Raw genomic sequence first — 17,701 nt, forward strand, 5'->3', positions numbered from 1 at the left:
AACCATGTATGATATCCTGAAAGAACAGAATTAAAATATTGGTGGGAGGGGGAGGGAAGCCTTCAGTGGAAATTCATTTAAATAGAATTTCATTAAAATCAGACACTAAAAAATGTGAAGTGTAGGTCTCACCAATAATTGTATTTAGAGGTTACAAAGATCAAGGTATTCTACTTAAAATTATTAAATTTATTATTTTACTATACTTTCAGTTTCAATTTTATTTAATAAAATATTATTATATTATATTTATTATATTTGTTATATTATATTTATTATAATATATTTATTATATTATATTTATTGTATTATATTTATTATATTATATTTATTATATATTTATTATATTTATTATATTATAATTTTCCACCTGAAATATCTTTAAGCATACTTGGCCACCTTTCCGATTTTTAACTAGCACTTTTCATTCTTAACCAATTCAGCATTTAATTTTTTGTTTGTTTGTTTACCTAAACAAGTAAAGAAATTTATATTCATGCTATGTTGTCATTGATCATTAAAAATTATCCATTTATTTTTCACTCTTTTATTTCCAGGACTATGCTTTTCAGCAGATCAATTACATTTCTTTATCTCCTGACTGATCTTTCAGTAGTTTAAAAAAAATCATGGAACAAAAACATAACTATTTTAGTTTCTGTGTATCAGTGTTCTAACAATTTTTCAGGCCCTGCTTAACAATCTTCATTATACATTAACATATTTTATCTTTCTTAGAACTTTTTTATTACTTCTGATTATAGATTTCTTTATCTACAATATTTTTGCTTTGTTTTTCTGTAAACATCAGTAATAAAGATTTGGCAGTGATTATTTCCTTTGTTGTGCAATCTGAATACCTTTCCTATCGTCATCCAATCCTTCATTTCTTCAGCATCTGGAATTTCTGTGGTACATTCTGGGCACCAGTCCACCTGCTCATAAGCACTAGCCTGTGCACAAGAGAAAGATGATTTCAAAAGAGAGCCTATAAGTATAATATATCTGGCTCAGCGTCTACCCATAGATCAGAAAACCAACCTCATTCCAATTTTTACTAGAGTGCTTGGAGAGAATCAGATTTCTTACTCTTATTATAGGTATCGAAACATTCTCCTCATCCAAGAATAGAAATCAGTGTCTGATTTTAGATAGTAAATCCTCAAATGAGAATTTTTATAATGAACTTTACCTGAGTCATTAGTACAAAGAAAAATATCTATCAGATCTCTTCACAATAGGATATTCTGAGAACAGAATATCAGGAGGAGATTTAAAGGAAAAGCAATTACCTCTGGCTCATCTTGCCAGTTGATGTTCATCTCTCCATCAAATCCTTTCAGAATGAGTCCCAATCCACGCCTTCCTTTTTGTTGGGAGGCTTCCACAATCTCTTGCCTTCCCTGGCCATATTTGCCAAGACCTTCACCTTCTCGAAAGCCCATCTTAGCCTACAAGGTAGTAGAAAAGTTATTTTATGTCCTTCTGCTACTTTTCAGCAAAGAGCACTTTGATTAAAAATATTTTTTACAGAAGATTTCCAGATTCTCCTTTCAAATATATTCAACTTAGCCAATAGGAAAATTATATCTAGAAAATGAAGCAGAAAAAAACAAATTATGAAATAAAACTATTACAAATAAAGAACCTGCAGAGAACACAGTAGTTATTTCTTACTATACTTGCGAGGCATCTTCATTTAACTATATTCAGTTGTCTTCCTTCAGTGCCGAGTTTCTTCTGGAACCTAACATTTTTATCCAGAGATAACAATATGACTTCCATATGCCAAATTACACTTAAAGAACAATATGCCCATTTTGTGTAAGGGAACATAAAGATCCTATCCTATATAAAATCCAGAACTATCTTCTAAAACCCTAACAAATACACAGACTCAGCCAACACCCTACAAGCACACTTACAAATGAGTGTTTTGCAAACTAAAAAATCCTTTTAAATCTATTTCAAAAAGTCATCAAGAAATAATTAAAACAGATAATGCTATGGTCCATGTTAGGAATATAATTCTAACGGTTGGGTTGGCAATATATAAATCATATAGCAATGCTGTACCGTTTCTTTAAATCATACTATAAAATGTGATTGGTTGCTGTTTTCCTCAATCGGCCATAAGAGGGAGCCAAAATGACTGTTAGCTCTCTGTTTGTTAGATGCTGGGATGATCTGATCTGAGTGTTTTAGAAGCTGGCTGTTAGAAAGTGCCGTGAGCTATTGTACGTTTTGCAACTGTTAGCAAACTTTAAGTACCAGACTGATTATATGATACTGGACTATGTTATTTGGATTATCCCTTAACTAAAAGACATTGATGACTGACTGTATTATCCGTGTATGACTTGGACTGTTTGATGGACTCTGATACCTCCATTTCCACGAAAGTAAAAGCCTATTTAAACTGCAGTCTCTCTGTATGCTGGTTTGTGTGTTCTCCAACACAACTCTCGCAACGCTTCTCTGAACGTATTCGCTCTCCCAACAGGGATCTTACCTAACACTGGTTATGGGCCCAGAGTGTACCAGATGTAGCTAAAGAGAGTTGGTTGTTGATACGCAATACCGCATATAGACAACTGTTTATTTAGTGATTGCACTATCCTGGAGAAGATGGCAAGCGACCCATCAACAAGTCTATCGATGATAACCCGGTTGGATGGAACAAACTATGTTTCCTGGTCTATGAAATGCAGTCTACTCCTGCGTAGGGAAGGTTTATGGGATGCTGTACAGAATCCACCGGATGTACTGCTTGGAATCCAGATAACGATGATGATGCCAAGAAAATAGCAGATTTTCAGCAATGCAATGAACAGGTGTTGTGTATTATTGGTCTAACACTGAATGACCAACATTAGTACATATTTGTGGAGAAAATTCTGCTGCAAGATGTTGGGAGAATTTGAAGAGGATTTATGTACGTGACACTGTAGGTGCACACATACATCTTACACGCAAACTGTTTAGGGCATGTCTTCTGAAAGGTGGAGATATGTTAGCTCATTTAACTTTTATGAAAGGGGTTTTCCAGGAGCTACATGAAAAAGAACTAATTTTTTCTGAGCTACATCAAGTTTATATCATACTCTCCTCACTGGATGAGAGTTATGATGTTTCTGTATCATCTCTTGAAGTCCTAACCCAAAATGAACTAACATTGACTGACATTACTGCACAACTGTTGGAAGAGTCAAGAAGAAGGATGGAGAGGGAACAACTGAGAGAGAAACCATCACAACATGAAGAGTCACATTCTACTGCCTATGCCATTCAAAAATGTTTTTCTTGTGGGGCTAAGGGACATATAGCTAGGTTCTGTAAAAAGGCAAAACAACAGAATGCCGGAAGAGCTAGAAAAAATGCTAATGTCAACTTAGCTATGTCTACTTTGGCTATGTCTAGCAATTCACCAGTATAGAATCATGGTTTACTGGACCATCACAGTGCATTACTAGAGATAGAAAAAGGTTTGTAAAAATGACCACGAGCAAGGAACATGTATTTTTGGCAAATGGATGGAAGGTGAGGGCGTCTGGTGAAGGTAATGCATGTTGTTCATTCCTAAATGAGCAGTTACCAATGTTATATGTACCTAACCTGAAATTCAACCTACTATCAGTTAGGGCTCTGGTTAACATTGGCTATGTGGTAACATTTAGGGGAGACATTTGTATTATTGAAAAGGAGGATAACAGGGTTACTGCCATTTTAAAAAATGGTTTGTATGTTATACCAGATGGCCAGATGGCTAACACAGCTTATCATAATGTTAAACCCCATGACGAATGCATGCATTTACTACATAGATGCATGGGGCACATTAATTTCAAGATGCTGCAACAAACAGTTAAGTTGACAAAGGGAGTAAAATTAAAACTATGTAGTAAATATTTAAACTGCAATGTTTGCAATCAGGAGAAAAGCAAAGTTACTCCAGCAAACAGACTGAATGGTTTTAAAACAAAGGGACCTCTGGAAGCTGTTTTTGCTGATTTAATAGGACCTTTTAAAACCCAGTTTGGCCTGTTATGTTTTGAGTATCATGGATCATTATTCCCGATACAGTTTCTGTTACTTAATCAAAAACAAAACAGAAACATTTCAACATTTCTTTAATTGGCTGAGGTTTACGGAGAGAAAGATGAAAGCCAAGGTTATTACTGTAGTTACTGATAATGGGATGGAGTTTACAAATTACAAACAATGTTAAGAACAGCTAGAATCGAGCACAAACGTTCTGCTCCTTATAGGCCACAACGTAACTTGTTTGTAGAACGAAGGGGGCAAACATTACAGTCCATGGCTCGAACTATGATAGCTGATTCAGGTTTGCCGGAAACACTGTGGGGTGAAGCTATGATGTGTAGTAACCATGTTTTAAATAATGTAGTGAATACAACAACCGGTGAATTACCATTCACTAGGTAGCATGACAGAAAACCAGATCTGTTACCTACATTCATTCGGAGCCCCAGCATGGGTGCATATTCCATCACAAGTGAGACTGAAAGGGCAGAAAAGAGCTCAATGGTTATTTTTTGTAGTATATGAGGTTACCCATAGATCATTTAGGTTTTGGGAGAAGGGCACAACTAGGATTTACTGCAGCGCTAGTGCTAAGTTTATAGAACACGTGGGGTGGAATAAATTAGAAGCAAATGATAATCTAATTATCGACACCCAAGTAGTCCCTAATGATGAGGTAGGAAACCCAGTAATTAAAGACATTAAGGAAGAAATACATGACGAACCAGAAGAACAAGAGCAGGTTATCCAGGAAAGTACACTGGTGAGTCTTGAAATACCTAGATGTTCAACTCGTGTAACTAGACCACCTGACAGGTATAAGGCGTCCATAGCATGTCAGGCAAATAAGGTTCCTGCTAATTACCAAGAATTAACTCTATATCCAATTGAGGAACAGGAAGCTTGGAAAGATGCAATGGAAAAGGAATTGAAATAATTGCAAAGGTTAGAGGTGTATGAAAACGTAAAGTTACCACCAGGTAAACATGCCATTGGTTGTAAATGGATTTTCAAACTTAAAAATAGTGTAGATGGGACTGTAACCCATAAAGCTAGGTTAGTTGCACAAGGGTTTGCTCAGTCAGCAAATGACTATGATGAGGTCTTTGCGCCTAGTTTAAAGGCTACAACGTTACGTGCAGCATTAGTGTGGGCAGCTAAGAATGAATATATAGTTAATCATTTAGATGTAGAGACAGCATATCTTCATGCACCGTTGCAACATACTATATATTTACAGAAGCCTGCAGGATTTAAAACTGATAGTAAAACTGATTGCTGGAGGTTGAAAAAGAGTCTGTATGGCTTGAAGCAATCAGGATATGAATGGAATCAATGTATAGTTAAAGAGTTAACTAAGATAGGTTTTAAAACTGGCATGGCGATTCCATATTTGTTTAAGAAGAAAAGTAATGGTGTGATTTCATTGTTGCCATTGTTCACTGATGACATAGCATTAATCACTAAAACTGAGCAAGAAGCTATGAGGATTATAACACTGTTAAGGACAAAGTTAAGTATAAAACATCTCGGTGAGATTAGGCAATATCTTGGTTTACAAATAGATAAAACTAGGGGAGGATACAAAATCTCACAAACCGAAAAGATTAACCAGCTACTCAGAACATTTAGGATGGATTTGTGTAAACCAGCTAAAACTCCAATGGGTGAGGAATTTAGCCAGGATGATGTAAAAAGCCCTGTGTTTGATAAAGGTATTTATCAATCATTGATTGGTAGCTTATCGCATCTGAGTAATTGGTCAAGGCCCGACATAGCATATAGTGTAAATCAATTAGCCAGGTTTAATGCTGAACCTACTGAAAGGCACTGGCAAGCTGCTAAGAGGATATTAAGATATCTTAAGCAAATGATGCATTATGCATTGTATTTAGAACCTAGAAGTGATCTGAGCTTAACTGCATATGCTGATGCAAGTTTTGCTACAGATGTGTCTACACGGAAATCAACATCAGGGTTTGTTGTATTTCTGGGAAAGGCACTAATTGGATGGCGGTCTATTAGACAAAAACATTTAAGTCTATTGACTATGGAGGCTGAGTTCTCATGTCTGTCATTATTATGTACAGATGTAGTTTGTTATAAACAACTTCTACTGGATATGGGGATTGACATACGAGAGCCTATGATTGTTTATGAAGACAATCAAGCAGCAATTCAGATGGCATCCAATCTTGCTGTAAAAACTAGATCAAAATACACTGATATAAGATATCTGAATGTACGGCAAAGTGTGAATAGTAAATTAGTTTCACTGGAGTATTGTATGTCTGAAGATAACATCGCAGATCACTTTACTAAAGCCCAAGGTACTATGAAACATAAACGTTGTTGCAAGGATATGAATTAAGATTGTAAGATTTATATATTGTCCTACCCAAAGGGGAGAATGTTAGGAATATAATTCTAACGGTTGGGTTGGCAATATATAAATCATATAGCAATGCTGTAGACATTTTAGACATTTAGACATTAAGACATATTAAGATTTATAGGCCGCCCTTTTCCCTGAGGGGACTCAGGGCGGCTTACAATCACAGGGAAGGGGGTGCAATATCAAAGACAAACAATGTGCAACAGAAGAAAATAATAAAACACAACTTTCATTCAGCAGTCAACACTCGGGCGGGTAAATTGGGAACCTATCCCCAGGCCTGATGGGAGAGCCAGGTCTTGAGGGCTGCGCGGAAGGTCTGGATGGTGGTGAGGGTACGGATCTCGACGGGGAGGTCGTTCCACAAGGTCGGAGCTGCAACAGAAAAGGCTCTCCTCCGTGTAGTCGACAGTCGACATTGACTGGCGGATGGAATTCGGAGGAGGCCCAGTCTGTGTGATCTAATCGGTCGGAGGGAGGTAATCGGCAGAAGGCGGTCTCTCAAGTACCCAGATCCACTACCATGGAGTGCTTTAAAGGTGGTCATCAGTACCCTGAAGCGCACCCGGAGATCGACAGGTAGCCAGTGCAGCTCGCGGAGGATGGGTGTAACGTGGGCGAACCGCGGTGCGCCCACTATCACTCGCGCGGCCGCATTCTGGACTAACTGCAGTAGCCGGATGCACTTCAAGGGCAACCCCATGCAGTATTCCAGCCTAGAGATCACAAGGGCTCGAGTGACTGTTGCGAGAGCCTCCCGGTTTAGGTAGGGCCGCAACTGACGGACCAGGCGAACCTGGGCAAATGCCCCCCTGGTCACAGCCGACAACTGGTGGTCAAAAGTCAGCTGTGGATCCAGGAGGACTCCTAGGTTGCGGACCCTAGCTGAGGGGTATAAAATTTGACCCCCCCCAGCCTGTACCGTTTCTTTAAATCATACTGTAAAATGTGATTGGTTGCTGTTTTCCTCAATCGGCCATAAGAGGGAGCCAGAATGACTGTTAGCTCTCTGTTTGTTAGATGCTGGGCTGATCTGATCTGAGTGTTTTGGAAGCTGGCTGTTAGAAAGTGCCGTGAGCTATTGTAAGTTTTGCAACTGTTAGTAAACTTTGAGTACCAGACTGATTATATGATACTGGACTATGTTATTTGAATTATCCCTTAACTGAAAGACATTGATGACTGACTGTCTTATTCGTGTATAACTTGGACTGTTTGATGGACTCTGATACCTCTATTTCCACGAAAGTAAAAGCCTATTTAAACTGCAGTGTGTATGCTGGTTTGTGTGTTCTCCAACACAACTCTCACAACGCTTCTCTGAATGTACTCGCTCTCCCAACAGGGAGCTTACCTAACAGTCCAGAAAGATACAAATAGGGTGACTTTCCACTTCAGGTAAATTTATTGCCTTCTGTTTTATTGCCTTTTTCCCAACCTTAGTTTCAATTAAAAATATGTTTTCTTCCCATAGTAAAACTTTTCATTTCTCAGGCTGTAACTGTCAAACCTCAGTGAAATAAGCTAATCATAATATTTTTACATCAAATAATGTAACTCAAATATTTTTGCAGATTATGAAAACTGAAATTGAATGGACTAATTTAAACACTAGTCATTTCAATAAGAAAGTTTTGCAGATTCAAATTTTCTGATTCAAAATCTTTTGAGAAATCCAAATTTCTAACTCCATCCCTGTTAATCAAAGATTATTTTGGCAAGGGTGTAATCAAATAGTTCATATAAAATCAGTGCTACATGTTTATCATCTCCAATGAATTTTCTGAGGAATTTGAAAACGTTACAAAACAGTATTTAATAACTAATACTAATGTAGCTTTATTGCTTTATTGCCCATTTTTCTCAAGACAATAGCAAAACCTAATTTCTTATGTACTTGTGTGCTGTTAGCTGCCAGTTTACTACATTAGAACACTGGAAGTCTGATGTACTTCCTTGGATCAATAATATTTTTAAAATTTAAAAAAAATTAACAAAGTAGTTTGTTTCTGAACATTTTGTTTCTATAAAGCAATTGTACAAATTGCTTTTATATATATTCTTACACTGATTAATAATGCTGATCTTTAAAAAATGTTTAAATAAAAATACAATTGCATAAGAATATTAAAATACCAAAAAATATACACACTGCAAAAATACATCCAGGCTTCCATAAAGAAAAATGAGAATTTACTTTTCCAAAAAACAATCTCAACATAAACACTGCCGCACTTCTATCCCTTTCCCAGAAGGATATCACACCCCAAGTCACAGTGGTAAAAACAAAACAAACAAAACAAAACTGGCATAAGTACTTTTCCACATTAAAACAAGCTCAATCCATAAAATCCCTATAGAAAAATTACACCATAAAAAGAAAATATTCCCAAAGACAAGTAAAACCGTCATTTACAGTTAACGAAAACACTTTGATAACGACTACCAGAAGAAAATAAAATAAAACTATTATTTCTTTGCTCAACCTCCAAGACTCATTCTGGTTTGTTTAAGCAACCATGACTGAACAAATCCCAATTTGCATAAAGCATCCAAATAAAGCTGTTCCCCATCACTAACTAAACCATAGCTTCTTAAACACAGTGGTTATATCGAAGATGCAAAGTAACTATGGCTTTTAGGAAGTTCAAGGCTCATTTTCTACCAATTACCAACACAGAAGTAATCCGTTATTCTGCCTAACATACTAAAATGTTTGTTAATATACATTGCAAGTATATTACATTTGGTACAAAAATATTACTTTATGTAACGTTTGAAAGATCATATCTGACTTTTTCATAAAACAGACTTGTTTTGCACTTCATTAAGATTTTTAGTGCTTGCCTAAAAGGAAATATCCTATATTTCTTATATTTCAAAAAGGTCATGTAAACACATATTTCCAAGTACCAAATACACATGTATATAAAAATGTGTTATATACAGACATGCATATTTATAGGAAATACATTGCCAAAGGTCCTAAATAAAGAATTTCATTTATCTTTAAAGATTCACTGAAGTAGGAATGTATTCTGTACTTCTATCATTCAGATTCTTCTGGGATAATTTAGTTTATAAAAGACAACACTGTCTATTAATTAAAATATTAAAATCATACGGGTAAACTCGGTTCACGTCTAATCCATGCCCTCTATAATACTAATAAATGTACAGAGTTAAATACATACTGATAATGTATGTAGCACAGAGATATTCAAGATGCTCACTTAATTGTCTCCTAAGAGCTAATGAAAATCCTAGGACTAATGCTCCTAGGTCTTCAATTATGCTTTGCTTTTTAAAACTTTTTTAATGTACATATTTTGGTGATAAGGCATCCTTTTAAAGGGTGACATACAGTCTGTGTAAAACACAAACAATATAAACTACAATAACTAAAAAATAGAATTTTCAAAAATTAATTTAAATACTATAAAACAACCCAAAAATTAAGCAACAAATCAATTGAAATTATTTGAAAATTAGGACAGAAAAAAATATGAAAGGGAAGTCAGTTTAGTGTGCTGAACTAAAAAATAAAATTCTGATTTCCCTAGAAATTCCCTGATTGTTCTTCAAGTACGACTTAAAACAGTTTGCTTAATAACTGTTTGAAGTTACAACAGCACTGGAAAAGTGACAAGATCATTTTTCACACTTATGACTGCTGCAGCATCCCCATGGTCATGTGATTTACATTTGGATCTTTGATAACTGACTCACATTTATGACAGTTGCAGTGTCCCGGGGTCATATGATCCCCTTTTATACCTTCTGATAGCAAAGTCAATGGGGAAGTCAAATTCACTTAACCATGTTACTAATTTAACAACTGTAGTGATTCACTTAATAAATGTGGCAAGGAAAGTCATAAAATTTCTCATTAGCAACATAAATGTTGGGCTCAATTATGGCCGTAAATTGAGGACTACCTGTAAAATTGAACTAGAAGTTTATTCCACACAGATTGCACTGAATTTCAAAATCCTTGAAAGTGAAAACATATGCCCTCATATCAAGCTACTAGTTCCTGGAGGTAAACAGAAAATGATAACTAGTAGATCCTGAATCATAACAGCTTAAACTATTTTAACCCTAACAGGCTTTATGGTTGAAGACATAACAAAACCAGGGAAACACCAGCAATATGTAACTAAATGACAGAACATTAAGGACGCTCCACTAAGAGGCTATTACATTATTGTGACATTCCAAGAATATAAAGAAGTGCCCTAGTAGTGTTGAAAATCAGGATCACTAACAAATGAAGAATGATAAACTCTAATTTTATTCTCAGGATCAAGCTGACAGATCCTACAGAGCAAGAGGTATTCTGACCCACCATGAGCTTCTGGGACACACTGTTGTACATTGAGTAGCGGGAAGATGTGCCCTCCACAAGAGAATCTGCATTGAATTTATTGCTGAAAGTGCCAAGAGTAGGCCGCCTCGCACTGTTCTCACTATCAGATTCACTGCTGCTTGTCGTGGAAGAATCTGAAAAACAAACAGAAGAAATAGAAGCTTCAAAAATCAGCACAACATATATTAGTCATGATCTACAAACATAGATTATCTTTTATCAGATTGGACTATCAATACTGTCCCATTATTGGGCAGCAGTTCTCTGAAATTTTAGATTTCTAAAATGTCACATTCTGAAGTTGATACCAACTGCATTCACACTAGGTGGCCTAATACAGAGCTATGGATCTGGAACATGCACATCTTAGGATATATCTTTCCTCTGTTTCCAAACACATGAAGATTGAGAATAATCAAACAGAAATGATCTTTTGAATAGAGAGAATGTGAGAAAGGGACCCTTTAGCTGCAGTCTCCATTTGAAACAGGATCACATAACACCTAATTTCTGTAGTGTAACTGCAGTCCATTATAATAATCTATTATAATCCCAAAAGCTAAGAGGGGTACAATGGGAAGCCATTGATATGTCAAAAGAATTTATCAATCTCCAAGCATCCCAGCTTAAGGTGTTGATGTCTATTAATCAAAATGCTTTTTAATAATTTAAATACTTTAAAATGTTTTCTCCTCATCCAATCATCTGCACAAAGATGCAAAGAATACATAGCTGGCCTCATTTTTCCATATATCTGTCAATATCCTTAGGTTGCACAAGCTAAAAACACTCTATTTTACACTAATTTAGTTTGAAGGGAGTTGACTCTAGAAGAGCAAAAGTGAAGTTGAAATACTTTGTGTGTGGAGGGGATTAACACAGCTCTTCCCTAGGAATCCTCAGAGTGTATGTTTAATGGTACAAGTAGTCTACTTTAGTTTGGAAAGATTTCTGTATATAAGCAAGGAACAATAAAGAAAACTGTTTAGAAGAAGCTCAACACGTGATTTTTGGAACCTGACAGGCTTCCTTCTGTCATTTGTGATTCACAATACTGATACCTCATAGTATTTTTATTACAGAGCTCTCATTAATAACAATTCAACTAAGAACAGTGGGGAGATTGCTATAAATTCAATGCAACAAAATTAGAAATAATTGTTTGAGCATGGGAGTTTTAAAAATGTCATAGTTGCATTTTCCATCATACAATGTTCCCCAAGATGACTGAAAGCTTCAGGAATGTATGTAATGATTGCATCAATAAGTACCTTGAATTGCATGGTTAATATTAAGTTGGGTTTCATCATCTGATGTGGAACTAAGAGTCAAACCCAACTCTTCTATCCTTTTTTTCTGCCTTTTCTGTGGGCTGCCATATTCAGGGTCTGTTCTTCTCTTCATTTTTACTGTAAGAAAATAGAGTATATTTTACCAACAAATTCATATACATCACATAATTCTAAGGTAATAGAATATTCTAGTTTCCAAACTTTTTATAAATATTTAACATGGAAAATTGGAGTGCCTCTGTGCATTTTAAATACTATTCATTTAAAAGAAAAAGAGTAGGAAAGGAAAAAATAAAGCTCTACGCACTGTCTGTTTTCAAAGATAACATGTCTGAATAGGCCCTACAATTACCTTCCAAAGATTTTTGCTTCCATTTAGGGCATTGGTTATTTTTTAAAAAAATATTTTACTTATTTCAACAAAATGTTATTTCTCCTGAATAATTTAACAAGGTAAAACATTAAAATATTAAGCGTGTTTATTGAGATGACACCAATTCGTTAAGTTTCTTTCTAAATCATAAACATTTTCGTTTTATTACTAAATGATTAAAACTTACTTTTGTACAAAATATACTGAATTCAACATTTACAGGTTAAGACCATCTAAAATTCATTACACTATGCTTTTTTATTGGAAAGCATAAATATTTCATAATTGGCCAGAAAAATGATATCAAAATTAATTAAATTGATGTAAAATTCAGTTAGGTTTGGAAACTATTTTAGATTTATAATCCAAGAAGTGATTGGATTATAAATCTAAACTTGGTAAATTTCTCCTAACATCAGAATATTTTTATGATTTATAAATTGAATCATACTGATATAGCTGTCAATTATTTAGTGTTTTACTTTAACATTGAATCCAGCTTTCAAACTGATATAGTATACCCATTTTTTCTATTTTTCTTGTTTCTTTCTCTGATCATATTGTATCATAATTAAAAATAAAAATTAAAAACAGTATATTTGTGACTAGAATCATAAATATTTTTATATGAGCCCCATTTATACAATGGAATTGACTGCTGAATCAAGATTTGTAAAGGTTAGGGACAGGCCATACATTTAAAACCAGAGAAATAAGAGGGATAATAAACATACAACCAGTTTAGCTGGTATTTATGTATTTATAACATGTACCAAAAAATCTATAGTTTCTAAAAAAAAGTTGAAGCATTAAAAAAACTACAAATATTAAAAATGCTGATTTCATTAATACAAAGACACATTAATGCCAATAGAGGTATCCAAAATATTTTGGCATGGAACATACAGCTGCCTGCTGTAGCTGGATACTTTCAATTGAGTGAAAAATTCTTACATTGTTATTCTTTTGATAATATCTAGAAAAAGTATAGTATCTCCTACATTATATACATTCCTTCATGAAAGTGAGGTGAAATGCCTTATATTTTCTTATTAACGAAGATGAATTCCATCACATTCATCCACACAGAAATAAATTACATAGACTCTTAAAAGAAAAAAAATGCATTAACTGTAGAATCAGATGAACAGCTGCCTATTACAGAATATACTCAATTCAGAGAATGGCTCAACATTTAACTCCTCTGTAGTCCAGTTTTATATAACAAATTCAAGTCCCATTTCATTCAAAAGGCCTCATTCCAGTACAATGTGATGGAAAAAAATAAGCAAAGAGAGCACTGACTTTTATTAACTTTGGAACATAGAAAAATTTGCTAGAATACATGGCTATATTTTCCAAAATAATGAAATATAATATCAAAACTTTATTCTGATGTTTTTTGGCCTCAATGCCATGCAATGCCTAACCTCCCAATGGAAACAGAAAAGTATGAATTGGATGGTCACTTTTTAAAGTATGAGGTACTCAGAATAATAAAGATAGAATTTTAATTGGGATATCAGTTCCTGAGGGATAGAAATACTGCCAGCGGGGGAAGGAATGCCTTTACTGAATAAGATACAGACATAAAAGAATAAACAAATAGCACTTTATACATAGAGCAAATAATGTAATAGGGAAGCCCCATGGAGAAACTTCGGAAGCAAAAGGTGGACGGGGAAAAAGTTTAAAGTCAACTTAGGCAAACTCAAAATGGGCAACCTTGAAAGCAGGTGAGCCTCCAAAACAAAACACCGCTGGGTCTATTCCCTTGGAAATAAATTTGGATAATCCCAGGCTAATTTAACAAGAGACACCCCCCCCCCCCAAAAAAAAGCTCAGGCGGAGGCAAAGAGAAAGGCGAGGCGATGGAGGCAAGGTGAGGAGTGAGAGGCGAGGGGCAAACGGCCAATGGCATGCGGGGCGACTGCGGTGGGAAAAGGTCATCATCGCCATGCTTATAACGGGCACAGAAGCAGGCAGGGGAGAGTGAGAGCGCGAGCGATGGGATCCTCTTGTGTGGCGGGAACGAACCGTGGGAGAGAACACGAAGGGCGGACCGGAGGAGCCGGCCGTGCACCGCCAGCCCTCACCTTCCTCGGCTCGCTCGCTTTCCCGCCCCGGCCTTTGCCTGCTACACTCACAAGGGAGGGGAAGAGGGCTCTGCCTCGGGCCGGAACAAAGAGGAGAGAAGGGAAGAGCAGGGCTCGGAGCTGTCCACAGGTGCGGCTGGGCTTGGCAGGGAGGAACGGCAGCCCGCCTCCCCCCTCCGCTCCAACTCTATATACTCCGCCACAATTCACTTTCGTTTCCCGGCAGCTCCTGTCTGGGGCGGGTTCTTCCTACGAGCAGGCGCGCACTGATGACGCAAAGCAAGGACGAGGTGGGGGGGCAGGGGAGGTTAGGGCAGGCGCGGCTGAGAGTGGCGCCCCTACTGGCGGGCGGTTAGAACTGAGCAACGAAGCAGCTTTATTTCCGTTCCCGAAGGCAGCCGAAGCGGCAGGTGTGCCAGCGGAACTAAGAGCTTTATTTCGTAAGGTAGTGTCCGTATACTTGTCAATTTCTGTAGCCTACGGATGATGCAAGTTAGGGCATTTTTCGCCCCCGTTTTCTAAACAGCTACTAATTCCCTCCCTCCGTTTTATGAAACCGAGTGAGGTATTAATTGTAACCTTGGGGATGTAGATGTAACTGCATGGATGGGAAACACTGTGTGGGTGTTCCATTGTTAATAAATAATTCCAGTAATTTAAATTAAATACTAACATTGAGGTTTTTAAAAAATACATCATCCATCGCCTTGAAAAAAAATGTCTATCCACTTCACTTCCATAACATTGAGGGTATGATAGTCTTTAATCAAACTGAAATTATAGGTACCCATCATATTGTTACTTGGATGTTTAGGCATATTAGCTTTTTAATAAAGGTGATGTTAGCATTTAGCAATGCATCCATATCTCCTTTTGAAGTTTATGAAATAATTTTTTTGTCCTTTGAGCCAAAACTATTTCTTTCTTTTACATTAGCCTCTTCAGCAACTAATCAGCAGGAGCAGATTCTGGAAGCCCTCAAATAAATTTACAAGTTTTAAGAAACATACAAACCTTGCAGGAAAGTAACATCACTCATGTAAATTTGCTACTTGTGAAATTTTGTCTAGAATCAGTGTTTACTGTGTTCAGTTCTCGCATGTAATCAATATCTGATCACTTGCTTTCTAAAGTAGCACATACACTGTTTGTAGGTGTCATTTGTTTCTGTCCCCTATATAACTACTTGAAAATCCCCTTTAATAAATGCTTCTTACTTTATCTGGATTACTTAGTGATTCGTATTTTCGAGTGGTTAATAAAGCTCCTTTGCAAAAGTAAAAGTTTTTATCTCCCAAATTCAAGGAGTAGGTCTTCAGCTCCACATAAATGCAGGGTGCTTGAGTTTCAAGGCAACAAGAGGTACTATGACAAGAGTGATCTGTTCTGATAGCATCTGAATTAGATTGCCTAAAAGACATTGCTCCTGGGGAGGAAAGCTATGGCAAATCTAGACAGCATACTAAAAAGCAGAGACATCACCTGCCAACAAAAGCGTGTATAGTCAAGGCTATGGTTTTTCCAATTGCAATGCATGGCTGTGAAGGTTGGACCATAAGAAAGGCTGAGCGCCAAAGAATTCAAGCCTTTGCTGGAGAAGATTCCTGCAATTCCCTTGGACTGCAAAGCGATCAAACCGGTCAGTACTAGAGATCAACCCTGACTGCTCTTTAGAAGGCCAGATCCTGAAGATGAAACTCAAGTACTTTGGCTGTCTAATGAGAAGGAAGGACTCACTGGAGAAGAACCCAATGCTGGAAAAGATTAAGGGCAAAAGAAAAAGGGGATGACAGAGAATGAGGTGGTTGGATGGAGTCACTAAAGCAGTAGGCGTTAGCTTAAATGGACTCCAGAGGATGATAGAGGACAGGAAGGAATGTTGGAGGAATGTTGACCATGGGGTCGCAGTGGGTCGGACATGACTTCACAACTAACGTTTGTTGTATGTGAGGACACCAAAGACACTTTGGAAGCTACAGCTGATTCAAAGCAAAGCGAAACACAGGAGAATGCTGATGGGATAGTTCACTAGTGGAATATTTTTAACAATTTTACATCTTCATTGGTTTATTCTCAGTCTGCTTCAAATCCAGTTCAAGATGCCATTTTTGCTCTTTAGAGCCCTTTCCAGCTTGTCTCTTGAGGATCCCATGCTTTTCTATCCAGCTGTCTGCTTCTAAACAGTTTTCACTAAAAGCCCTTAAATTACACCTTTAGAGACACGTAGCAACAAAGAGGAGTTTTTCCATATCAGTGGTCTTTTAAGAAAGAACCACCTTGCTCAATATATTTATAGTAGGTCCTTTCAGTCAGCACCTAGGCCACTAAGGACCCCTTTTATCTACAGTATATTACCAGAATTTAGCAATCGTTTCTTGAGTTGCCAAAAAAAAAATCAGTGAAAGTTTTCAGTCATTTTAAAAAAGTACAGTATATGAAAAAATCTATGAAAAAAACATACAGTGCACAGAACAATGACATGCAAATATTGCTCATTTTATACTTTTCCTTTTTTTAAAAAAAATCACTGTGATATAGCCCAGCCTGCTTACCCTTGCCCTGCAATCCTTGTCCCAAACAAAACAACTAAGTGTAGCCCCCAGCCTTGGAAACAGTTCTTACACTATTTTGAAAACATTTTGCACTTTCAAACGCCTGGACATTTTAAGTGGTTGTTTTTAATTTTTCCTTTGTTGCTTTTCTATCTTATTGATTTTGATAGCAGTATACCAGTGGTGGGATTCACTTACCTTTCCTACCAATTCACAAATGTGAGCGCATGCGCAGAAGGTTGCGCATTACATGAGGGCGGGTAGGCAGAGCCTCCTGCAGCTGCCACTACCAGTTCGCCAAACCAGAGAGAACCGACTGAATATCACCTCTGCAGTACACCTTTTGTCACTAAGTTATTTCTTCTACTTTTAAAGTGAACTCTAAACTGCTTTGGGTTAAGATTTTCTGAACCACAATATTAAAAAAAAAAAAAGAAACCTTTTAAAATGCTATGATGCAACTAAAGTTTCCAGAATATAACACAATTATTTAAGCAAAGATATTAAGTAAAGTTGAGTCATAAATACAAAGTATATTAAATTCGGTTAGAGGCCAGAGAGAAAATAATTTTTTTTCAAG

General features: G+C 36.5%; 1 protein-coding gene across 1 annotated transcript in view; it reads right to left on the minus strand.

Moving 5' to 3' along the window:
* Positions 1-14,803, minus strand: part of CMTR1 (cap methyltransferase 1) — a 47,188-nt gene extending 32,385 nt beyond the window's left edge. The window contains exons 1-5 of the mRNA XM_087717921.1: positions 14,570-14,803; positions 12,080-12,217; positions 10,788-10,942; positions 1,293-1,451; positions 861-953 (exon numbers count right to left, since the gene is read on the minus strand). Coding sequence (XP_087574047.1) covers positions 861-953; positions 1,293-1,451; positions 10,788-10,942; positions 12,080-12,212 — 540 coding nt within the window. The 5' untranslated portion in view covers positions 12,213-12,217; positions 14,570-14,803. The remainder of the gene's footprint in view (positions 1-860; positions 954-1,292; positions 1,452-10,787; positions 10,943-12,079; positions 12,218-14,569) is intronic.
* Between the last annotated feature and the right edge of the window lie 2,898 nt (positions 14,804-17,701).

This window comes from Thamnophis sirtalis, unplaced genomic scaffold (genome assembly GCF_051295495.1).
Source record: "Thamnophis sirtalis isolate CommonGarterSnake01/CBP01778 unplaced genomic scaffold, rThaSir2_p1.2 scaffold_6, whole genome shotgun sequence".
Lineage (NCBI taxonomy): Eukaryota > Metazoa > Chordata > Lepidosauria > Squamata > Natricidae > Thamnophis > Thamnophis sirtalis.